Source organism: Nerophis ophidion, linkage group LG04 (genome assembly GCF_033978795.1).
Source record: "Nerophis ophidion isolate RoL-2023_Sa linkage group LG04, RoL_Noph_v1.0, whole genome shotgun sequence".
Lineage (NCBI taxonomy): Eukaryota > Metazoa > Chordata > Actinopteri > Syngnathiformes > Syngnathidae > Nerophis > Nerophis ophidion.
The window spans coordinates 21,319,051-21,345,629 of NC_084614.1; the positions used below are offsets into that span (position 1 = coordinate 21,319,051).

Below are 26,579 nucleotides of genomic sequence, written 5' to 3' on the forward strand. Positions count from 1 at the left end.
TAAATGGGTTGTACTTGTTTCGCGCCTTTCTACCTTCAAGGTACTCAAAGCGCTTTGACACTACTTCCACATTTACCCATTCACACACACATTCACACACTGATGGAGGGAGCTGCCATGCAAGGCGCTAAACAGCACCCATCAGGAGCAAGGCTGAAGTGTCTTGCTCAAGGACACAACGGACGTGACGAGGTTGGTACTAGGTGGGGATTGAACCAGGGACCCCCGGGTTGCGCACGGCCACTCTCCCGATGCGCCACGCCGTCCCTTAATTAGATTAGTATTAGAACCGGCCCGCAGGCCACAGCCGCCTGCTGCTGTTTTGCATGGACCAATACTCCATCAGTGTTGACGCTAGGAATTTTCAAAATGGGGTCCCAGGGACCCCCATCAAGTCATAAAAATGGGGTCCGACAGTAAATTTTTGGGGTCCCACTTTTCTGTAACCGTTTTGAAAACAAATGATAAATGTATGCATTCTCCTGTTATATCTCACATTCTATATTGTGTTTGGGGAAAAAAGTTGTCATTTATGCATTCATCTTGATATTAAGGAACATATTTTATTTTTGAAGGGCATTTACTTGTTTACTGTTTGCCTGTTGACATTTTTTTTACCTTGAATTAACTGACGGAGCCATAAGAAAATACTGCGTTTTTCATTTAATGTACAGGACAAGTGAGTTTTCTCTGAAGGAAGTTAAAATTTGTCTGTGAGCCTGTTGAAAAAATGTTTTCACTTGAAATTAGTGACAAAGCCATACAAAAATGTTGGACTACTCATTTAACCCTTGTGTAATGTTCATGTTTTTGTTTATCAGCCAGCGCTTGTGGGTCTGATGGACCCGTTGCAGATGTTTACTTTATCCCAATAAACATCTATTCAGTATTTTAACATAATAGTGCTTGACTGTGAGGCATTTACAGCCACAAAATGCAACGCGTCCATCAGACCAACAAATGCTGGCTGAATAACGACAATATGAAAGTTGCACGGAAAATTTCTCTGCCAGTTTCTGCATCCCACAGGGATTCTTCTTTTGTGTTTCTGCACCTGTGGTTCCCACACAAGGTTGCAACATTGTTTGTCAACACTGTCTGCTCTCATTTTCTCGCACATTTGACCCTCTGATGTTCTGTGTGCCTACACTCTGTCCTCCTCCTGTCGAGGCCTGGTGTGTGTGTGTGTGTGTGTGTGTGTGTGTGTGTGTGTGTGTGTGTGTGTGTGTGTGTGTGTGTGTGTGTGTGTGTGTGTGTGTGTGTGTGTGTGTGTGTGTGTGTGTGTGTGTGTGTGTGTGTGTGTGTGTGTGTGTGTGTGTGTGTGTGTGTGTGTGTGTGTGTGTGTGTGTGTGTGTTACACAGAACATCAATTTCCACACTTCTATTAACCCCGGCTCCTGTGGACCCGGACATCTTATATGTAATAGAAATGTGTTGGTGGGATGTATGGTGTGTGGTTATTAAATATGTATTCTGATATATGTTCTTCACGGAAAATGAGCCAAAGTTAGTGAAAATAATTAATTGTATCATTTTTCTTTTCATAAAAAATTAAAACAGTCCCACAGACCCGAACACCACACATACAGTACAGTGCGTTAGGTCTTGGTTCAATAGGTTATGTGCAATCATTTTAACATGTTTTAATAAACATTGAACCAGTCCGGCCCCCGGCTTGTAGCAAATTTGTTTTTTTGGCCCTCCGATGTATTTGAGTTTGACATCCCTGGTGTGGCCGAACCTTTTCCCCAAATATGTAGTTTGTTTTCTTAAATTTATAGTTTTTTCCCATTTATTGAGTGTCGTTTACTTTTTCGGTTAATGTCGAAGCTGCAAAACAGTTTTGAATAGTCTTTACTGCGACAGGAGATAATGAACACTTTTTTTCCCCCTTGGACCTACAGTGCATCCGGAAAGTATTCACAGTATCAACTTATTTTTTCTTAACCTTTTCATATAAACTTTGGACACTATCTAGAACAGTGGTTCTCAAACTTCTTTTGCCATTTACCAACTCAGAAAACATGGGGCTCTCAAAATACCACCACAATAACCAAAATAAAATTACAGTTGTATAGTAGGCACTAGAGTTGTACGGTATACCGGTACTAATGAATCAAAAATGGTACTATACTCTGTTTGAAAAGTACCGGCCATGACGATGCGTCATCATGTCATGACATTGCTGGTTTTGCGATCAGGGGAGCATGTTCGGCAGCGCACAATCACAGAGTACTTACAAACAGACACTGCGTGTAGACAGAAAAGGGAGAACGGACGCATTTTGGCCTAAAAAATAAAGATAAAGGTGAAACTATAACACTGAAACACCCTCAGGAAGAGGTGCTTTAAGACATGGCTATCTAGCTAGCAGCGAACGTCCATCCGCGGTCGGGAGTGTTTTAGCTACTTCTAAATCACTAATCCTCGCCTCCATTGAGGCAAATAAAGTACATTTCTTACAAGTACCATCCCTGCAGGACGAGAAATAGCTAAACACCGCAGTAGGATACAATAGCTAACTGCTAACAGCAAGTTAGCACCCTGAATGTAAACAAATGCCATGGGTGGATCTACACCTGACATCCACTGTAATGATACCAAGTACAATAGCGTATCTAGTCAATACTACTATGATTACATCAATATTTTTTATCGTCACAAAATATTTTTTCCTTTTATTAAAAATATATATTATGTTTATAAACTCAGGAAATACGTCCCTGGACACATGAAGACTTTGAATATGACCAAAGTATTATCCTGTAACTACTTGGTATCGGATCGATACCTAAATATGTGGTATCATCCAAAGCTAATGTAAAGTATCAAACAACAGAAGAATAAGTGATTATTACATTTTAACAGAAGTGTAGATAGAACATGTTAAAAGAGAAAATAAACAGATATTAACAGTAAATGAACAAGCTGATTAACAATACGTTTGTACAGCTTGTCCCTAAATAATTTTGACAAAATAGAATGAGAAATGACAGTTTCCTTGTATGTTCCCTATTTCATTTAAGGACAACATTACAATATATGTTGATTGGCAACACTAAATTGGCCTTAGTGTGTGAATGTGAGTGTAAATGTTGTCTGTCTATCTGTGTTGGCCCTGCGATGAGGTGGCGACTCGTCCAGGGTGTACCCCGCCTTCTGCCCGATTGTAACTGAGATAGGAACCAGCGCCCCCCATGACCCCAAAGGGAATAAGCGGTAGAAAATGGATGGATGGATGGACAACGTTACAATAGCAAACATAAATTTAATGTACCCTAAGATTTTTTGTTAAAGTAAAGCCAATAATGCCATTTTTTTTGTAGTCCCCCTTATTTATATAAGTACTGAAAAGTATCGAAATACATTTTGGTACCGGTACTAAAATATTGGTATCGGGACAACACTGGTAGGCACAAGTATTCCTCAAAAACAAGGCAGTGGTTTTATTAAACAATTACACTGAATATTTTTGAACACTCCAACATTACACACAGTTTGAACAGTAACACTGTGTTTAAATATAGGAAAATAAAACACTGTACTTAAATATTAAATCAAATATTTGGTGTACTAATAGATGTGGTAAGAATCACTGATGTAGAATATAAACACATGACTTTTGAACATGTTGGATCTAACTGAATTGTAGTTGTCATTGTAGTCTTTTTGTTTATTGCCATTGTTGATTTAGGTTGCACGTTAGAGTTACAGGAAAAAAAGGGAGTTATTCGCTTTCATAAAAACGTTATCATAATGATATTATGATATGATAAATGGGCCCAAAAACTATTTAATAAAGTTGTTATTAAATACTTTTTGTTCTTGCTTTTAACAAAATAAATCAAGTATTGTGAGTGGATATTACCTTTCTGTATTTGTATCTGAAGCAGCAATAGCTATCCTCCATGAAAACGTACTTTGTATGACCGCATTCATTTGGTCTTAAAATCCAGTTTAGAAAAGTATTTCATCTTGGATACACTATATAAACCTCCATACTGGCAGAAACATTCATTTAATTCAATTTCATTCCAAGTAATTAAACAATATTTTTGCATCTGAGAAAAAACACCCACAAACGCTGGCTTACTCCAATAAAAATGACATGTTTTTTTATAAATACAGTATGGAAAAAAAAGAAAAGAAAAAAATGCTGGTTTCTGCTAGAGCAGGGGTCACCAACCTTTTTGAAACCAAGAGCTACTTCTTGGGTACTGATCAATGCGAAGGGCTACCAGTTTGATACACACTTAAATAAATTGCCAGAAATAGCCAATTTGCTCAATGTACCTTTAATAAATAAATCTACATATATTAAAAAATGGGTATTTCTGTCCGTCATTCCGTCGTACATTTTTTTTCCTTTTACGGAAGGTTGTTTGTAGAGAATAAATGATGAAAAAAACACTTAAATGAACGGTATAAATGACGAGAAAACACGAAAAAAAAGAAAATTAAATTTTGAAACATAGTATATCTTTGATTTCGACTATTTAAATTTCAAAATTCAACCGAAAAACATGAAGAGAAAATCTAGCTAATTTGAATCTTTTTGAAAAAATTTAAAAAATAATTTATGGAACATCATTAGTATTTTTTCCTGATTAATATTAATTTTAAAATTTTGATGACATGTTTTAGAAAATCCAATCTGCACTTTGTTATAATATATAACAAATTGGACCAAGCTATATTTCTAACAAAGACAAATCATTATTTCTTCTAGATTTTCCAGAACAAAAATTTTAAAAGAAATTAAAAAGACTTTGAAATAAGATTTAAATTTGATTCTACAGATTTTTTAGATTTGCCAGAATAATTTTGGGGAATTTTAATCATAATAAGTTTGAAGAAATATTACACAAATATTCTTCGTCGGAAAAACAGAAGCTAAAATGAAGAATTAAATTAAAATGTATTTATTATTCTTTACAATTGAAAAAAAATACTTGAACATTGATTTAAATTGTCAAGAAGGAAGAGGAAGGAATTTAAAAGGTAAAAAGGTATAAGTGTTTTAAAATCCTAAAATCGTTTTTAAGGTTGTATTTTTTCTCTAAAATTGTCTTTCTGAAAGTTATAAGAAGCAAAGTAAAACATTTTACGACTCTATTTAAACAAGTGAAGACCAAGTCTTTAAAATATTTTCTTGGATTTTCAAATTCTATTTGAGTTTTGCCTCTCTTAGAATTAAAAATGTCGAGCAAAGCGAGACCAGCTTGCTAGTAAATAAATACAATTTAAAAAAGTAGAGGCGGCTCACTGGTAAGTGTTGCTATTTGAGCTATTTTTAGAACAGGCCAGCGGGCTACTCATCTGGTCCTTACGGGCTACCTAGTGCCCGCGGACACCTCGTTGGTGACCCCTGTGCTAGAGAGACCTGTGTCTGCTAGCTTGAGCGCCCCCACTTCTCCCAGTGTGGCGAGTCAGAGTACTGCTGAGGCATTGAACTGCAAGTGGACAATATATCGCCCCCTACGTTGAGGCAGAGGTACTTGCTGCCTCAAAACCTGCCTTTTCCACGTGGAAACAAGCATGCGCCCCTTTGCACGCACGCCCGATACACACTGTGTAGCCGTGGAGGCACCGCCTGTGTCTGCCTCACTTCTCATCTGCTGCATTGTCTTGATCAGGAAACATGGAATTTCCACGATTTTGACTATGAAAATTATCAAAATATACAGGAACCACACCAAAATCACATAGAAAGCATAAACCAAAAGGGAAATATTAAAACTTCTTTTGTTTTATTACTTCGTTTTGGAACATCTCGTGGTTAAGCCACCAGGTGGCAGATGAGTCACTGCCTCACTTGGCTCCCCGGACAGCACGTCACCGCTTGATATATAATCATAAACATAATTGCACTGCATTTTTGTTGCTTGTGTCTTATATGCACACACCCAGAGTAATAAAGTAATCCCTCATTTATAGCTGTTAATTGGTTCTGCGAAGTAGGAATTAAGTATAAATAGAATATTTTCATCGCTACATCATAAAAAAAAAAACTGTTTACGACTTTCTAAATATGCTTAAAAATGCCCTCCAGACATGAAATAACACCCACGTAGTCACCTTTACAAGCCGCTAACTTAGAAGCGTGATATCACGACTGTTCTGAAGGTTTGCATGTTAATTTGTTGCCACAGTGACGGGCATTTCTATTTCCGCCAGCTGGTAGAAAAAATGGAAATGCCCGTCACCGTGGCAACAAAACCATAACAACGGTTACACAACTTAAATATGCACATTTCAGCTTCCTAAACAAAACGTAGTAAATAGAAACAAATAATAATAATAATTAAAGCTGCAAGCAGCGTTGGTCGGGTCCGCTTTGGCTGCTGCCGCTGCGACTCAAGCCCTGGTCTTAGTCAGACCTACATAGAGGTTTTTGTTTCATGTCTCTACGACATTCCTAACAGAAGTTACAAGCAGTTTTGTCTGTGTTTTTTCCTAGGGGGCGCTAGAGCGCAATTTTGATATTTGGGGTTTGGTTTTTTATGAGATGGCAATTTTTGCCTGTCCTGATGTGTGTGTAAAATTTGGTGAGTTTTGAAGCGCGTTAAGGGGGTCAATTTACAGATAGGCGTTTCTGGATGTTGATAAATGGCTTTTGCTTTGCATAGTAGAGCTTTAACTTTCACTTTGAAGCATTTTAAGAGGTATCAAATTAACAAATAATAATAATAATCCCTGAACATAAATTATCTCCTAAATGTAGAACTTAAAGAAACTATTATATTAACATGCAAACCTTCAGAACAACGACTGTGTTACAATACTCACTAGACTGCCCCATAGCCCACAGTATGTTACACCAGTGATATTAAAGACCAGCATGGGGCCACAAACAAAATCTTATTTAGGGCCACAAAAAGCCTGGGATCGGTTCTGGGTCAGCGCCTCTTCTCTCAAAAGTGGGGCAAATAAGTAAAGGTGATGAGAGATTTTTCTTCTTTAGACACACTCAAAGGGACACATCTGACTAACACGTCTGAGATTTTTTTAAACATACTAAGTCTCATTTTTTTATTTTTTTTCCCAGCATGCAATGTGACTATCCACAACCGCTGCAGGGACACGTTACCAAACTGTGCCAAAGTCAAACAGCGGGTGAGAAACCAGCCATGTTTTGTAGAATAATGAGTAGAAATTTGTCTAGAAGTGTATACTAGTCATTGAACATTTGTAAAAAAAAATAATAATAATATGAGCTGTTGAATGGACACTGTCAGCGGAACAATAACAATAAGTCGTATTTTTATGTTTCTCATTCACAGCAGCAGAAGACAGCGCTCATGCGGAACAACTCATCCTTGCAAAATGTCACACTGCGCTCAAGAAGTAAGATACCTTTCTTTTTATTTGGATCTTTTCAATGGACATTAGTATAGAAAGTACACTCGGAGTCAGAGGTCTTCAACCGAGGGTTCAGTGATCCCCAGGTGGTCCGCTTAGGTATTGCAGGGGATCGTGAAATATTCCCACAAATTTGAATGTATTTACAGTCATGTTCAGAACATACACTTGTAAAGAACAGATAAAACCTTCCTCCAGAAGGTCTTATATTTGTCCATTTGATGTCAGATGAAACAAAAATTAAGCTGTTTGGCCACAATACCCAGCAATATGTTTGAAGGAGAAAAGGTGAGGCCTTTAATCCCAGGAACACCAAACCTACCGTCAAGCATGGTGGTGGTAGTATTATGCTCTGGGCCTGCTTGGCTGCCAATGGAATTGGTGTTTCACAGGGAGTAAATGGGACAATGAAAAAGGAGGATTACCCCCAAATTCTTCAGGAGAACCTAAAATCATCAGCCCGTAGGTTGGGTTATAGGCGCAGTTGGGTGTTCCAACAGGACAATGACCCCAAACACAAAAGTCAAAAGTGGTAAAGGAATGGCTAAATCAGGCTAGAATTAAGGTTTTAGAATGGCTTTCCCAAATTCCTGACGTGTGGACAATACTGAAGAAACAATCCATGTCAGAAAACCAACAAAGTTAGCTGAACTGCACCAATTTTGTCAAGAGGAGTGGTCAAAAATTCAACCTAAAACTTGTGGATGGCTACCAAAAGCGCCTTATTGCAGTGAAACTTGCCAAGGGACATGTAACCAAATATTAACACTGTTGTATGTATACTTTTGACCCAGCAGATTTGGTCACGTTTTCAGAAGACCTATAATAAATTCATAAAAGAACCAAACTTCATGATTGTTTTTTTTATGTGCTCCAATAACTGTATCAAAAAAACAAAAACAAAGGCTGTAGAAAGTATTGGAAACTCAAAACAGCCATGACATCATGTTCTTTACAAGTCAATCAATCAATCAATGTTTACTTATATAGCCCTAAATCACTAGTGTCTCAAAGGGCTGCACAAACCACTACGACATCCTCGGTAGGCCCACATAAGGACAAGGAAAACTCACACCCAGTGGGACGTCGGTGACAATGATGACTATGAGAACCTTGGAGAGGAGGAAAGCAATGGATGTCGAGCGGGTCCAACATGATACTGTGAAAGTTCAATCCATAATGGATCCAACACAGTCGCGAGAGTCCAGTCCAAAGCGGATCCAACACAGCAGCGAGAGTCCCGTTCACAGCGGAGCCAGCAGCGGGGGCGGATCAGTGTATGTAAACTTTTGACCACGGATGCAAATACACATTAACATTGAGACGACACACCGTAGTGTAGTTTATCATTTAGAATACAAACATGAATACTATAATGATAATATTTTATTCATGTTAGCATTTGAGATAGCTAACAATTAGCGCACTAGTTGCCAGCTAGCAATTCAAGCGACAGGTCCTAGCTATTGATTAGCGCACCAGTTGTTAACTAGCGATGAGCACACCAGTTTCCGACTAGCGTTTAACATGCTAGTTATCAGCTAGCAATTACTGCGGTTAATGCCAGCTAGTGATTACCGAGATAGTTATTAGCTACCGATTGGCGCCCCAGGCGTCCGCTTGCAATTAGCACCTCATTTGCCAGTTAGCAATTAGCTAGTGATTGTTGTCCTAGTTTTCACCTATCTATTAGCACACCAGTGGTCATCTAGCGATTAGTGTACCTGTTGTCAGCTGTCAATTAGTGTGCCAGTCTCCAGCTAGCGATTAGAGTGCCAGCGATTAGCACATTAGTTGCCAGCTGTAAATTAACGTGCCAGTTGCCAGCTAACGATTACCTCGCTAGTTGTCACCTAGCTATTAGCGCACCAGTCACCAGCTGGAGTTTAGCGCACTAGCCGCCACCTAGCAATTAGCTTGCCAGTAGCCAGCTGGTAATTAGGTAGCCATTAGAGCACAGGTTGCTAGCTGGTTACTAACAGTGCTATAATGTATTATTTGAATATCTTAGTATTTCACAACTGTACCTTTCAAACCAGTTTAATTTAAAATATAATTTTATACAAGTAGTGGGTCCCCGATTCAGTTTCCACCAGTTTTGGGGTCCTTTGCCTGGAAAACATCATTGACCCCTGCTTTAGGGTAGTGAGGGTATAACTTGGATAGCAGCGCAGATGACACAGAAAATAATAAGACAAAGCCTTTATTGTCTAAATGGCTAGAAACACAAGTGAGTCCACCTGCCAGCGAACACGTTGGAGTTAGTTTCCCTGGATGAACCGCGGCTCCCAAGTGCTGGCGGCACTCATGCAGCCCCACCACCAGGCTTGACACAATTTTTTTGCTCTTGTGTTACCAGCTATTTAGATAATAATGGCTGTGTGCTTTCAGTGGTTAGTAAATATGTACCACGGTACAAGCTGTACACTGACTACCCTTAAGTAGATTCCAGTATACATTCTACAGTACTCTCGCTTGAGATGCTTGATGCGCCTGCCTTGAATTACTGCCGGGTCAAACTCGCTTCGCAAAATAATTAGTGCATGCTTAGTATTACCGCCTGGTTAAACTTGTGACGTCACGAGATTCACTTCCCCTGTCATAATTTTCAAAATGGAGGAGGCTGATTTCAATATCGGTAATCTGACATCGCATAAAGGGATGAAGATTAAGAGCTATTCAATAGGATTTAAGGTCCAAGCTTACATCACACTCAAATTTCTACTGCATGCCTTTGGTAAGTGCCGGCGTGAGAAGAGGTTTTTAAATAATTAGCGCATGCTTACTTTTACCGCATGCCTTTGGTAAGCGCAGGAGTGAGAAGAGGTTTTAAATTAATTAGCGCCCCGGCGGCAATTCAAGGAAATACGGTATGTGTTTCTGTAACACAACTTTCCCCCTAATAGATCCAGTAATGCGTGAGCGCCCGAGTTCAGCCATCTACCCTTCCGAAAGCCTCCGACATTCCCTTCTCGGATCCCGCAGAGGACGCTCCAGCCTCATGCTGTCCAAAAGTGTCTCCACCAACAACATCGCAGGGTGAGAATGGTGGAAGTGTCTGCGTGGGTGTGTTCTTTTGCACTGAGCTGTCTTTTAACACAGAAAACATTGGGTGGCACATTGCTGTTAATCATTTGAAAAGTAAAGCAATTTTTTAGCATTGCAGCCCGCACAGGTCTCAAACCAGCATCTAAAAATCCAAGAAGTCGAGCAGCGCTAGCCAACGCGCTAAAAACCCAGGGAGTGAGATTTATACAATGCTAGCTAGCATTTGTTACCGTTTTACTACCAAACCTCACTCTTTTTTTGTTGTTGTTTTTGTACATTTTAAAGGAGTTTTTTTTCCATTTATTTATTGAAAAAATATAGGGAACAAATATATATAGGCTAGATAAAAAAAATATATAAATCTTAGTTGAACTATTGCAAAACCTAAGCGAAAAAAAATACGATTGTATTTTGTTTAAAAAGAAATGGTAAACCAAAAATAAAATACCAAACCAAATATGCTTCTTGGAGCATACATAAATTAGGATTTTTTTGTGTACGCTTCCATTAGGTTACTAATTGGCATTTATTTGTCACGCGTATGGTTCATGTTTTGTTTTGGTCACGCTATGTTTAGTTTTTTGGACATTTAGTTTTGTTTTGCATTTCCTTGTTTGTCTTACCATGCCAACTGATTTAGTTTTCTGTCATGTCTGATCATGAGTTTTGTATGGCCATATTACCCTGAGCATCCCTAATCTTATCTGTTCTCAAAGCTATGCAGTGTCTGATCTGGTTAGTACTTGGATGGGAGACTGCCTAGGATTACCAGGTGCTTTTGACCCTTTGGACTCTAAGTTCCTTTTTTTTTCACTCCCTATTTTGTTACCATGACAACCAATCAGTTCACCTCTCTTGTCTCACACCTGTTTTCATTTATCATGTTCATTATTTAAGCCACAGTTACCAATTAGTCAGTCTGGCAACATCACCTCATTCACGCCCTCGATTATCTGCTTCATGCCTTGCAATGATGTCCATTTTGTCCACGTACGTTTTTGTTATACATGCCATAGCACAAGTGTTTTTGTTTCATGTTTGTAGTTTATAGCCTTTGTGCTAGTCTTTTGTTTCATAGCCCAGTTTTTTGTACCGCCATTGTGCGCGCTTTTTGTTGGTTCCTGTTTTCAGTTTTAGTGTTAAAATAAAGATGTTTCCACTCCATTTGCTTCGCACCTCGGGAAAACAAACCAAGACCAAGTCCAAGTTTGACATTATTATCTTTTACCAAAATAAATCCTTCACTAATTTATCACTCTCAAACTTCACTTTTTTTTTGTACTTAACTATTATTGGAGGGTTTTTTATTGGTGGGAACAAACATACATAGATGATTAAAAAAATTGCTCAGTTGAAGAGAACAATATATATTTGTGGGAGCGTATATAAATTATTATTTACAAAAAAATTACCCTTCCTAAAAGGTGCTTGTTTACCAAACATACAGTATGTATCGTTTAAAAAAAAAAATCTAAACACTAAATTATCACCCCCAAAACTCACCTTTTTTTAACTTAATTATTATGGTAAGGTTGTTTTTTGTTTTTTTTTAGAAAACAAACATACCCTTATTTTCCGGACCATAAGGCACACTGCTGATGAATGATATATTTTTGATCATTTTTCATATATAAGGCGCACCGGATTATAGGGCGAATTAAAGTAGTCATATTGTTATTATTTTTTTCTAAATATAAAACACTTCCTTATGGTCTACATAACATGTAATGGTGGTTATTTGGTCAAATGTTGCATAGATTTTGTTTTATAGATCATCTTCAAGCCGCTTTCTGACAGTCGCTTCTGGATGCGCCGTTTTGTGGGCGGTCTTATTTACGTGGCTCATCTTCGGCAGCTTCTTCTCCCCGTCGTCTTTGTTGTGGCGATGTAGCGTGCAAGGATGGGAGTGGAAGAAGTGTCAAAAGATGGCGCTAACTGTTTTAATGACATTAAGACTTTACTTCAATCAATAACGGAGCAGCATCTCCTCATCCGGAAACAACACAGGAAATGTGTCATGTTAAAAACCGTCCGACCGCAACTCTCTGATAACTAAAGTTACTTGGGTGAATAAAGTAAACTCACTACACCGGTATGTTTCCATGCTTTCATGGCGAGTTTACTGACAGATATAAGTAATAACTTTACACTACTTTGTATTAGAAATGGCAACAGCGGAGGATGAATGTCACACAACAAGAAGATAGAGAAATAGAAGAAGCTTATCAACTACGGCTAATTCTTCAGGAATTATACAGATCCCAAATAAAAATCAGCAGGTACCAGAAGGTAAGAAAAGCTGCTTTTGCATAATATTGTAAAACAAAACGCCAGATAATGTCTTACCTTATACACACACCATAATAATACTCGTATGTTGAAGCACAGTACAATCCTTCAAGTGGTGCGACTTCATAGCTTACCAAAGTCGTACTAAAGAATTTTGATAGATTTTTGAGTGCCGTGTGTAATGTTCTATATTTTCAATGGAACATAAAATGTTGGAGTTGTTTACTTGAGACATATTGCCATCATACGGTAGCCTACACTTATCTCTTATGTTTGACTGCTATCTATTGGTTTGATTGATTGATTGATTGATTGATTGATACTTTTATTAGTAGATTGCACAGTACAGTACATATTCCGTACAATTGACCACTAAATGGTAACACCCAAATAAGTTTTTCAACTTGTTTAAGTCGGGGTCCACGTTAATCAATTCATGGTACAAATATATACTATCAACATAATACAGTCATCACACAGGTTAATCATCATAGTATGTACATTGAATTATTTACATTATTTACAATCCGGGGGGTGGGATGAGGAGCTTTGGTTGATATCAGAACTTCAGTCATCAACAATTGCATCAACAGAGAAATGTGGACATTGAAACAGTGTAGGTCTTATTTAGTAGGATATGTACAGCCAGCAGAGAACATAGTGAGTTCAGATAGCATAAGAACAAGTATATACATAATAAGTACATTTGAGTTGTTTATAATCCGGGAAGATGGGATGTGAATGGAGGAGGGTATTAGTAAAGTGTTGAAGTTGCCTGGAGGTGTTGTTTTAGAGCGGTTTTGAAGGAATATAGAGATGCACTTACTTTTATACCTGTTGGGAGTGCATTCCACATTGATGTGGCATAGAAAGAGAATGAGTTAAGACCTTTGTTAGATCGGAATCTGGGTTTAACGTGGTTTGTGGAGCTCCCCCTGGTGTTGTGGTTATGGCGGTCATTTACGTTAAGGAAGTAATTTGACATGTACTTCGGTATCAAGGAGGTGTAGCGGATTTTATAGACTAGGCTCAGTGCAAGTTGTTTTACTCTGTCCTCCACCCTGAGCCAGCCCACTTTGGAGAAGTGGGTTGGATTGAGGTGTGATCTGGGGTGGAGGTCTAAAAGTAACCGGATTAACTTATTCTGGGATGTTTGGAGTGTAGATTTGAGGGTTTTGGAGGTGCTGGGGTACCAGGAGGTGCAAGCGTAATCGAAGAAGGGTTGAATGAGAGTTCCCGCTAGACTCCTCAAGGTGCTTTTGTTGACCAGAGAGGAGATTCTGTAGAGGAATCTCGTTCTTTGGTTGACCTTTTTGATCACCTTGGTTGCCATTTTATCACAGGAAAGATTAGCCTCTAGGTAGGTGATCTCATCCTTCCTGGTGATAACAATGTCACCCACTTTTATAGTGAAGTCACTGACCTTCTTAAGTTTGATGTGGGACCCAAATAGGATGGATTCCGTTTTACCTAACTGTATGGATAGCTTGTGGTCACACTTATCATTACACCATGTACCAAAAAAAAAAAAAAGTCATAATTTCTCTTAATTTCCCCTCTGGGATTAATTAAGTATTTTTCTGATTCCAAAATTGCTTCAAGGTGGGTAAGCTCAACCAAATTTATTCCTTAAATTAGGCGCACCGGGTGTAAGGCACACTGTCGAGTTTTGAGAAAAAAAACGATTTTAAGTGTGCCTTATAGTCCGGAAAATACGGTACATAGATGATAAAATGATTATAAAAATGTTTTTAAATAAAGCTATCTTAGTTGAACAAAACATAATTTGCTTGTGGGAGTATACATGAATTATTATTTTTTAAATTCACCCTTCCAACAGCCTACTAATTATTGTTACAAAATAGTGATTCTTTGTCATACTTACAGTATATATCATACATGTTTTCTTAATAAATGAGCCACTAAATTATCACTTCCAAACCTCACTCGTTTTGTATGTGTTTAATTATTATTGGAGGGAACAAACATACAGTACAGGCAAAAAGTTTGAATAGCTCGGTTGGTAGAGTGGCCGTGTCAGCAACTTGAGGGAGCCCTAAATTAAATTAATATGAAGAAATCATAATTTTTGCTAAATAAATCATCCACTAAATTATCTCTCTCAATCCTCATTCAAGTTGTGCATGCGCTTAGGCTTGAACCGGCGACCCACAAGTCACAATACCCGAGCAGTGCTAGCCAATGAGCTAAAACCCCCTGGCTCTCAGCCCATTGTCCAGGGCAGCTAGCTCCTAAAGCATTGAGGACTGAGGGGTACACAACGTATTATCGTGCAGCCCCACTAGCAAATTTAATAATAGAATAGAATAGAATGGAATTTATTGTCATTATATGTGCATATAACGAGATTAAGGACTCCAGTTTAAGGTGCAGTAGTGGGAACAAATATGGGGTAAAAAATAAATAACACAAGAGGTCATAAAGGAAAAAAACTAACAATTGAAATAAACAGACTTCTATCCAATAAAAATAATATGCAATCCTGTACAATATACAAACACTATAGAAATACAAAATACTGTACAATACACAGAACAAGACAAGAGTACCGGAGTAATGAATAAAAATCAGTGTCGGACGTATTTTAGTCGAAGGGTAGTATTGCACAGTAGGGTATTAGGGTAGGATATTGCATAGGGGTGAATTATTATTATAAGTTAGAGTTAAGTAAAGTTAAGTTAAGTAAGTGAATGTACGTGCTGCAGAAACCTGAATGACGACTCGCCTCTGGGGCTTCGTCGGATCCTGTCCCAGTCCACAGACTCCCTCAACTTCAGGAACAGAGCCATGTCGGTGGAGTCCCTCAATGATGACGGTATTATTCATTTAGGGTGAACGACTCGTGCGATAATAGTGACGCTTTTGTAAGTTTTGTTAATGGTCCTCTTCAGGAGATCTCTACTACACTTCCATCCTGGAGGAGATGGAGCTGGAGGGCGAGGACTTCAAGGCGGACTCGTGGAGCATGGCCGTGGACACCGATTACCTCCACGCACACTGCAAAAACGTCATCAAGAGGCAGGATGTCATTTATGGTGAATATATATCATCAATCATGACCCATGTTGCTAAACACAAAGCACGCCTGCGCTCACATACACAATCAATTTCTCTTCAGAGTTGATCCAGACCGAGGTGCACCACATGCGGACGCTACGCATCATGGAGCGCGTGTTCCGACAGGGTTTGCTGGAGGAGCTGCAGCTGGACCCGAGCACAGTGCACGCCTTGTTCCCATGCTTGGACCAGCTGATCAGCATACACTCGCACTTCCTGGTGCAACTTCTGCTGCGGCGGAACAGCAGCCTGCAGCCCGAATCGCACTGCAACTTCACCATACATCGCCTGGGGGACATTCTGCTGGAGCAGGTAACTGCCATACAAACCATGAAACTAGCAATGATATACATTCTATATACCATGGGTAGGGAACCTATGGCTCGCGAGCCAGATGTGGCTCTTTTGATGACTGCAACTGGCTCGGATAAATCTAAGCTGACATCGTTTGACACGATAAGTAATTAATAATTCCACTTGTTAAAAATAACGTTCAAAATATAAAACATTCCCATGCTTTTTTATGTTCAAGAAGTTGCGTTAATGGTAAGAAGTAATTTATTTATTATTGGTTAGTGTAGGGCTTTCCCTCCTGGGGGTTCTTCAGAGCACCAAGCACCGACATGAGAGCCTGTTTCAGGGTTACAATATTGTTTTATTTTTCAATAAGTCTCTCAGTTGCTTTCCAGCAATTGTCTTTTTCTCTTTCGTTCTCGCTCGCGCTCTGGCTCCAGTTTCAACCCCGTCTCTCCTCCTGGCTGCTGCTTATAACAGAACGACAGGTAATTAGATAACAAGGCCCAGATGGGCCATCTACGCACCTGTCGCTGATTTCGAAGCCGGTCCTGGCACACCCTGCTTCGCTGCAGGCCCACAGGCCACGTCCCCTCCACAGTTAGCATCAGAATAACAATGTTATTCCAAAGAATAAGAGACTTATTATACTCTAGAAATGTTGGTCTTACTTAAAAATGCACGCGTTTAGTTGTGTTCAGTGTAAAAAAAAATATTATATGGCTCTTACAGAAATACATTTTAAAATATTTGGCTTTCTTTGCTCTCTCAGCCAAAAAGGTTCCCGACCTCTGCTATAGAGGTTTATTTGTGTACGAACGCTTTTTTTAGGCACTGAATCTATGTAACTGATTTTTTTTTAATTAAATCATGTAGACAATTTTATTGAATACAAATTTGTGAGCATAATGCGTGTGTCTTCATTTTTATTTTGGTAAAATAAAGTGTTTGTAAATTAAGTGTTTAAAAATTCAGTGTAAAAAAATCAGTGTATAAAAATTCAGTGCAAAGAAATGTAAGTGTATAAAAACTCAGTGCAGAAATATTTGTTGCTTCAAAACTCAATACCCACTTGAGTTAAATGAGGACTGAATTATTAAATCCTGTCTTAATTTACTGGATGCAGGTCTTGAGTTTTGAAAAAATTAAAAATGTTCCATATTTTATATTGCTACTATGGTACTTTTTTAGTCCACATTATACCTTTTGATTTCACCCTCTTTTTGTGCCCTTTTGTGCATTATCTTTTCCATCCTTATCCTTTCCATCCTTTGTAACTGAGCTACTGTGTGGAACAATTTCCCATGTGGATCAGTACATTTTGTCTAAGTCCAAGTCTAAACGAATATTTCTGCACTGAATTTTTATTCCCTGAATTTTTATCCACTGAATTTTTACACACTAAATTTTGAAACGCACACATGTTTATTCAATGAAATTGTCTGCATTATTTGATTTTTTTTAAATTAATTCTATACAAATTCTGTGCAAAAAATGTTAAGTGTATAAAAATTCAGTGAAAGAACATTTTTGTGTAGAAATGTTTTTGTGTAAAAATATTTAGTGCACCAAATTTAGTGCAAAAAAAAATCCAATGTACAAACATTTCGTGCAAAAAAATAAGTGTACACAAATTCAGGACTATTTGTTGCTTCAAAACTCAACACCCACTTGAGGTAAATTAAGACAGAAGCATTCAATCCTGTCTTAATTTACTGGAAGTGGTTCTTGAGTTTTAAAGCAACGAATATTTCTGCACTGAATTTTTATTATTATTATTTATTATTATTAATATTTTAATGTGGGTGGGAATGTTGTCTGTCTATCTGTGTTGGCCCTGCGATGAGGTGGCGACTTGTCCAGGGTGTACGACGCCTTCAGCCCGATTGAAGCTGTGATAGGCGCCAGCACCCCCCGCGACACCAAAAGGGAACAGGCGGTAGAAAATGGATGGATGAATTTTTATTCCCTGAATTTTTTTACACTAAATTTTACAATGAATTTTTATACACTGAATTTTGAAATACACACATTTTGCTCGAACATGAATGAAATTGTCTGCATACTTTGATTTTTTTTAATTCAGTGAAAAAACAATTAAGTGTATAAAAATTCAGTGGGAAAAAAATCAGTGTATGAAAATTTTGTACAAAACTATATATATATATATATATATATATATATATATATATATATATATATATATATATATATATATATATATATATATATATATATATATATATATATATATATATATATATATATATATATTAGGGCTGGGCAACGATTAAAAATTTTAATCGAAGTTAATGGCACTGTTTTTCTGATTAATCGCGATTAACTTCATTGTATACGCAAAGCCCAATAATGAATTCAAAAGTAGTGTGTAGTGCACCTTTATTGGAATATTCTCCCACATGAACAAAAGCGCCAAAACATTTGTTGTGCAAACACAATTTAAATTAGTCCTTGTTAAACAGAAGCAGTTAAATAGCATATTTTATGAAAATCAACTCAAAAAATGAAAATACAAACATTTAAGCTTATTACTACCACTGCCAGGGTATTTAAGTTATCCTGTTTGTTATGGAAAATAAATATAATCTACATACAAATCTCTGAGCCACAATCATAACATCTGAACAGGCAATTTCTGAGGTAACAGCAGGAACATTTTTTTTATCAGGGATCTTATGTTTAAAAAACCTATATTATAGGTAGTGGGCTGTTTTAGGGAATTTTTGATCAAATTATCCGTAGTAGCAATATTAATAATGTTGTGTTTATTCTGCATAGTGCACTTAAAATAATTATGACCATATCTAGGAATTAATATGATGGGAATTTTCTGATTGTTTGCTTGGTGCATTGATAAACTGAACGCATATACATGGTACTATATTGCGATGTTATGAGCCAGGGAAAAAAAGAACTACCCTACCCAGCATGCAACAGGAGTGACGAGCGTGCGCGGTAGCCCAGTATAGATTGTGTGTCGCCATGATGGCATCTTGTATGTTGTGATATGCACGCTCTGAAAGTAAACGTTAAGAACTCAGCCAACACTCCTCGTCTGCATTCTTCATAAATAGACAGACAACACATATACTCCGCTGCTTCACAGGCCGCTGGATGTAGCCGGCAAAGTATTCCCCTGCTAGCTAGCCGGTCTAGCAAGCACGCCTCATTCAGTCCAAAACAGCCCGATCTATCCACATCCAGAATTGTCTGGCGGTCGTAAGTGATCCCGGAGTGACCACGCTGTAAGCCAGCCAGGAAATTTGCAGAATTGTCCGGTATTTTTGCCAAAAGTTCCATCTTTACCAAGAGCCCCTCGACGCCGGGTGACGCCATCTTGTTAAGAAAAGGCGTTAACAAAATAAAAGCATGTAAACAACATACGCAATTGTGCGATAAAAAAATTGTCGGCGTTAATAGATTGATGAGTTAACTCATAATTAACGCATTAATTTGCCCACCCCTAATATATATATATATATATATATATATATATATATATATATATATATATATATACACCATATTTCCTTGAATTGCCGCAGGGTATATAATATGCACCTGCTTTGAATTACTGCCGAGTCAAACTCGCTTCCCAAAATAATTAGCGCATGCTTAGCATTATCGCCTGGTCAAACTCGTGACGCCACGAATGACACTTCCCCTGTCATCATTTTCATTTTCAAAATAAAGGAGGCTGATTTCAATACCGGTAATTAGAAATTGCATAAAGAGACGAAGATTAAGAGCTATTCAGTAGGATTTAAGGTCCAAGTTAACATCACACTCAAATTTTTACTGCATACCTTTGGTAAGTGCCGGAGTGAGAAGAGGTTTTAAAATAATTAACGCATGTTTACTTTTACCGCATGCCTTTGGTAAGCGTAGGAGTGAGAATAGGTTTTAAATTAATTAGCGCCCCGGCAGCAATTCAAGGAAATACGGTATATATACGTATATACGAAGGTCCTGGATCTTTCTGTGTGGAGTTTGCATGTTCTCCCCGTGAATGCGTAGGTTCCCTCCGGGTACTCCGGTTTTCTCACCCTTCCAAAGACATGCACCTGGGGATAGGTTGATTGGCAACACTAAATGGTCCTTAGTGTGTGAATGTGAGTGTGAATGTTGTCTGCCTATCTGTGTTGGCCCTGCGATGAGGTAGCGACTTGTCCAGGATGTACGCCGCCTTCCGCCCGATTGTAGCTAAGATAGGCACCAGCGCCCCCCGCGACCCCAAAGGGAATAAGCGGTAGAGAATGGATGGATATATATATATATATATATATATACAGTATGTATACATACATACATATATATATGTATATGTATGTATATATATATATGTAGGCGCCGCTACAAGTGTAATTCATATATAACTACTTTAAAACTGTTCCAGTTCTCAGGTCAGAGTGCGGATGACATGCGGAAGACCTACGCCGAGTTCTGCAGTCGCCACTTGAAGGCGGTCAAGTTGTACAAGTCGCTAATGGCCCGAGACAAGAGGTTCCAGTGCTTCATTCGGGTGAGACTACAATACAAGAATCTAGACTGTGAGAGCCCAGACGTAATGGTTGATGGGTCCGTCCTTTTGTGTACAGCGTGTGAGTCGAGGACCGTGGCTGCGCTGCCATGGTGTCCAAGAATGCATGTTGTTGGTGACTCAGCGCATCTCCAAATATCCCGTCCTTATTCAGCGTATTTTGGACAACACCGTCGGTAAATTGCCAGGCGTGTTTTTAGAATGACTTATTACCGGACCTGGGCAGTGTGAGAATGTTTGTCTTCTCTCGCAGACGACGAGGAAGAAGCGTCATCTATTGCGCACGCTCTGTCCATGGTCCGAGATCTCCTCAATTCAATAGATCAACAGGTATTGTTCATTTTTTTGTCATGTTATTAAATGTTTGTATTAAAAGGTGGTGGCTCAAATTCTTTCTTTCTGGGTCACTTCCTGTGTGGCAGATGGAGGAAATGGAGAAGTCGCAGCGGATGCAGGAGATCCAGGCCAAGCTGGACCAGCGGGCCGAGGCCAGGGTGAGGGAGGGCGGACTTTTCAGGCCTGCCGAGTTGCTTCGCCGTAGACTTGTCCATGAAGGAATGCTGTTTTGGAAAACACCAGGATCCAGACTCAAAGGTTAATGAATGACTTCACAAGGGGGCGCTTTATGTATTTCTTAGAGCTAACGTTGTGTTTGTGTGAAGACGTGCAGGTCCTCCTGATGACAGACATCCTGGTATTTCTGCAGGAGAAAGACCAGAGGTACATCTTCCCATGCCTGGTAGGTGATATACACACAAAAGCACACATTTATCGATGCAGCAAAAGTAATCAGCGATAATAACTGTGCAAAAATAACAAACTGTAGATCCGGGGTCTTCAACAATCAGGTCGACTTTAGCAGTTTCCTCGAAAAAAGCAACAGGTTGCCTAACTCCATTGTGAGGTTTATTGAATTACAAGCGCCAATTTGGATATCAAATAAAAGGTACTTTCCTGTATAAAAAGTGATTTTTATACACTCACACACATATGTAAAGGTCAAAATAATAATTTGAAAAATCCTTATTTTGAGATGAAATGTCAAAATTATGAAAAAAATATTAAATTAAAAGTAGAATTTATGAGATAAAAAAGAAAAAAGTATCAGATAAAGAATCGAAATAAAGTTAAAGTAAAGTTATTAAAGTAAAGTTAAAGTATCAATGATTGTCACGCACACACTCGGTGTGGCGAAATTATTCTCTGCATTTGACCCATCACCCTTGATCATCACCTGGGAGGTGAGGGGAGCAGTGGGCAGCAGCGGTGGCCGCGCCTGGGAATCATTGATTAAACCCCCAATTCCTACCCTTGATGCTGAGTTCCAAGCAGGGAGGTTAGAAGTCACATTTTTATCGTCTTTGGTATGACTCAACCGGGATTCGAACTCACAACCTACCGAGCTCAGGGCGGACACTCTAACCAGTAGGCCACTGAGTAATCAGATAAAGTCATAATTATTTGATAACAAGTCTAAATTGAGATTCGTAGTCACGATTATGGAATAAAAAGTGAAAATTATGAGGTATAAAGTCGAAATAATTACCGTATTTTCCGCACTATAAGGCGCACCGGATTATAAGGCGCACCTTCAATGAATGGCCTATTTTAATATTTTGTTCATATATAAGGTGCACTGCATTATAAGGCGCATAGAATAGATGCTACAGTAGAGGCTGGGGTTACGTTATGCATACTTTAGATGGAGCTGCGCTAAAGGGAATGTCAACAAAACAGTCAGATAGGTCAGTCATACTTTAATTATAGATTACAAACCAGTGTTCTGACTACTCCGTTCAATAAACAGCTGTTTTATTATTTTCCCCCATTCAATAAACAAATAAAAAACAGTCTGATACTGTTGTGAATTATATTTATATAGCGCTTTTCTCTAGTGACTCAAAGCGCTTTACATAGTGAAACCCAATATCTAAGTTACATTTAAACCAGTGTGGGTGGCACTGGGAGCAGGTCGGTAAAGTGTCTTGCCCAAGGACACGACGACAGTGACTAGGATGGCGGAAGCGGGAATCGAACCTGCAACCCTCAAGTTGCTGGCACGGCTGCTCTACCAACCGAGCTATGCTATGTTACGGTAAGTCAAACGTTAGTGCGATCACAATATAGTAACACTCGAAATAGTGCAAAGCAATAATATATCAATAACTCAACGTTGCTCACAACACAACACACAAAATAAACATGTAAAGCTCACTTAAGTTATTCCTCATCCACGAATCCCTCAATTTCTTCTTCTTCAGTGTTCGAATCAAACAGTTGGGCGAATACGGCATCCAACATGCCCTGCTCCGTCTCGTCGGAGTCGTCATCAAACGAGTCAGTGTCGCTGCTGTTAATGTTAAATTCTCTCGCTGCTGCTCTATTCCCGTGTTCTACTGTGTGACTGATCGCCTTGAGTTTAAACTCTGCACGCCTCCCGCAGTCATATATCCCAGCATGAACCGCGCACTTCTTCTACGGGGGAAAATAAGGTAGACGGCTGCTTACCGTAGGTCTCTTGTGGCATGTTTAATTCGAACACTGAAGAAGAATTCGAGGGATTCGTGGATGAGGAATTACTTAATAAAGTGAGCTTTACATGCTTATTTTGTGTGTTGTGTTGTGTGACATTATCGTTTGAGAAACGTTGAGTTATCGATAATTGTTATTGCTTTGCACTATTTCGAGACGTCGTTAATGGAGTCAGTGTCGCTGCTGTTGTCTAGCAGTTCAGTGACAATTCCTGCTTACCTGAAATCATGTCTCTCAAAAGGAACCATTTTGGGGTCACCGTAAGCTGTGGAGTCCCCCAAGGCAGTATACTAGGACCTTTACTGTTCCTAGTATACGTGAATGACATGCCATCAGTATGCCACTGTGAATTGTTCCTGTTTGCGGATGACTCGGCCCTGCTGGTATCCGGCAAGGACAAGTCACAGGTGGAACAAATCCTCAGTGCTGAACTCCTCAATATTTGCACCTGGCTCGCTGACAACAAGCTATCCATACACTTAGGTAAAACGGAATCCATCCTATTTGGGTCCCACATCAAACTTAAGAAGGTCAGTGACTTCACTATAAAAGTGGGTGACATTGTTATCACCAGGAAGGATGAGATCACCTACCTAGGTTCCATTTTAGAGGCTAATCTTTCCTGTGATAAAATGGCAACCAAGGTGATCAAAAAGGTCAACCAAAGAACGAGATTCCTCTACAGAATCTCCTCTCTGGTCAACAAAAGCACCTTGAGGATTCTAGCGGGAACTCTCATTCAACCCTTTTTCGATTACGCTTGCACCTCCTGGTACCCCAGCACCTCCAAAACCCTCAAATCTAGACTCCAAACATCCCAGAATAAGCTAATCCGGTTACTTTTGGACCTCCACCCCAGATCACACCTCAATCCAACCCACTTCTCCAAAGTGGGCTGGCTCAGGGTGGAGGACAGAGTAAAACAACTTGCACTGAGCCTAGTCTATAAAATCCGCTACACCTCCTTGATACCGAAGTACATGTCAAATTACTTCCTTAACGTAAATGACCGCCATAACCACAACACCAGGGGGAGCTCCACAAACCACGTTAAACCCAGATTCCGATCTAACAAAGGTCTTAACTCATTCTCTTTCTATGCCACATCAATGTGGAATGCACTCCCAACAGGTATAAAAGTAAGTGCATCTCTATATTCCTTCAAAACCGCTCTAAAACAACACCTCCAGGCAACTTAAACACTTTACTAATACCCTCCTCCATTCACATCCCATCTCCCCGGATTATAAACAACTCAAATGTACTTCTCATGTATATACTTGTTCTTATGCTATCTGAACTCACTATGTTCTCTGCTGGCTGTACATATCCTACTAAATAAGACCTACACTGTTTCAATGTCCACATTTCTCTGTTGATGCAATTGTTGATGACTGAAGTTCTGATATCAACCAAAGCTCCTCATCCCACCCCCCGGATTGTAAATAATGTAAATAATTCAATGTACATACTATGATGATTAACTTGTGTGATGACTGTATTATATTGATAGTATATATTTGTACCATGAATTGATTAACGTGGACCCCGACTTAAACAAGTTGAAAAACTTATTCGGGTGTTACCATTTAGTGGTCAATTGTACGGAATATGTACTGTACTGTGCAATCTACTAATAAAAGTATCAATCAATCAATCAATCAGTCTTTACATTAACACACGAATGGAAATGAAACGGCACGGCCTGGCACAGTCATATATCTCAGCATGCACCGCGCGCTTCTTCTCATACGGGGGAAAATCAAATCGGAGGCTGCTTACCGTAGTTGTTAGACCTGTTGTGGCTCAATATTGATCCATATATAAGGCACACCGGATTATAAGGCGCACTGTCAGCTTTTGAGAACATTTTAGGTTTTTAGGTGCGCCTTATAGTGCGAAAAATATAGTAGATAAAAAGTAATAAACATTTGATTAAAAATCTACATTATGAGGTAAAAAATAGTCATTACCATGACTTAAAAATATTATAATAATGATATAAAATGTCTAAATTATCAGATAAAAAGTCAACATTAAAAGATAAAAAGGTCAAAATAGTAAGATAAAGTGTTGAAATTTTGATTTAAAAAAATCATGCTAATGAGATCAAATTTTTTTACAAATTGAAAAGTTGAAATTATGATAATAAAAAGTCCAAATTAAAAGGTAAAAATACAAAGATAATAGATATTAAGTCAAAATAATTGAATATATAGTCATAAATATTTTTATAAAATTCGACTTTACTAAATAGAAAGTCGAAACTATGACAAAAAAAGTTGTAATTATGGGATAAAAAGTCAAAAATATGAGATAAAAGTCAAAATAATTACATATGTCATAAATATTTGGGGCAGCGCAGTGGGACAGGTGTTAGTGTTGGTGCCTCACAATAAGAAGGTCCCGGGCTTGGGGTCTTTCTGTGTGTTTGCATGTTCTCCCCGTGACTGCGTGGGTTCTCTCTAATTACTCTAGCTTCATGCACCCGGGGGATAGGTTGATTGGCAACACTAAATTGGCCCTAGTGTGTGAGTGTGAATGTTGTCTGTCTATCAGTGTTGGCCCTGTGATGAGCTGGCCACTTGTCCAGGGTGTACCCCGCCTTGGGATAGGGCCTTCGAGAGGGACAAGCAGTAGAAAATGGATAGATGGATATTTGATAAAAAAGTCAAAATTATGACATAAAAAGTCAACAGTATGAGATAAATGGTCAAAAAAATGAGACTAAAGGTCGAAATTGTGAGATAAAAAAATCAAGATTATGAGATGAAATGTCAAAATTATAAGATAATAGAGCCAGATGAGGTGGTTCAGGCATCTGGTCAGGATGCCACCCGAACGCCTCCCTAGGGAGGTGTTTAGGGCACGTCCAACCTGTAGGAGGCCACGGGGAAGACCCAGGACACGTTGGGAAGACTATGTCTCCTGGCTGGCCTGGGAAGGCCTTGGGATCCCCCGGGAGGAGCTGGACGAAATGGCTGGGGAGAGGGAAGTCTGGGCTTTTCTGCTTAGGCTGCTGCCCCCGCGACCCGACCGCTGATGAAGATGGATGGATGGATGGACGGAGATAAAAAGTCCAAAATTTAAGATAAAAGGTCAAAATTAAGAGATAGATATTTGTAAACTTGGCACTGTCACGACAAATTTCTTCCCCCCTACAAAAACCTTCCCCCCGGAAGAAATTTGGCGTGACAGCCCCTCTAATGCTTGAAGGACCCCAACGAGGGTGGAAGGACCTTAAAGCAGCCCACACAGCTGCCTGTTTTAAAAGCATTATAATTGGCTGATTGTCATTGGTGGAAAAAAACGGTGAGGAAAACATTTTAGCCTCCTAGCATGCTAACCTTTCAAGCTATTTTTGCTTCGCTAATTTTCTATCTGCAACCCTTAAGAGTCATATAACTTGGTATTG

The 26,579-nt window shown here is 38.9% G+C and overlaps 1 protein-coding gene across 2 annotated transcripts in view; it reads left to right on the top strand.

Moving 5' to 3' along the window:
• Window positions 1-26,579, top strand: part of arhgef1a (Rho guanine nucleotide exchange factor (GEF) 1a) — a 49,040-nt gene that overhangs the window by 17,392 nt on the left and 5,069 nt on the right. For both annotated transcript variants that reach the window (XM_061897403.1, XM_061897404.1), the window contains 11 exons: window positions 7,049-7,116; window positions 7,284-7,347; window positions 10,269-10,401; window positions 15,426-15,535; window positions 15,612-15,755; window positions 15,839-16,089; window positions 20,489-20,614; window positions 20,691-20,808; window positions 20,886-20,962; window positions 21,055-21,226; window positions 21,295-21,371. In XM_061897403.1, coding sequence (XP_061753387.1) covers window positions 7,049-7,116; window positions 7,284-7,347; window positions 10,269-10,401; window positions 15,426-15,535; window positions 15,612-15,755; window positions 15,839-16,089; window positions 20,489-20,614; window positions 20,691-20,808; window positions 20,886-20,962; window positions 21,055-21,226; window positions 21,295-21,371 — 1,340 coding nt within the window. The remainder of the gene's footprint in view (window positions 1-7,048; window positions 7,117-7,283; window positions 7,348-10,268; window positions 10,402-15,425; window positions 15,536-15,611; window positions 15,756-15,838; window positions 16,090-20,488; window positions 20,615-20,690; window positions 20,809-20,885; window positions 20,963-21,054; window positions 21,227-21,294; window positions 21,372-26,579) is intronic.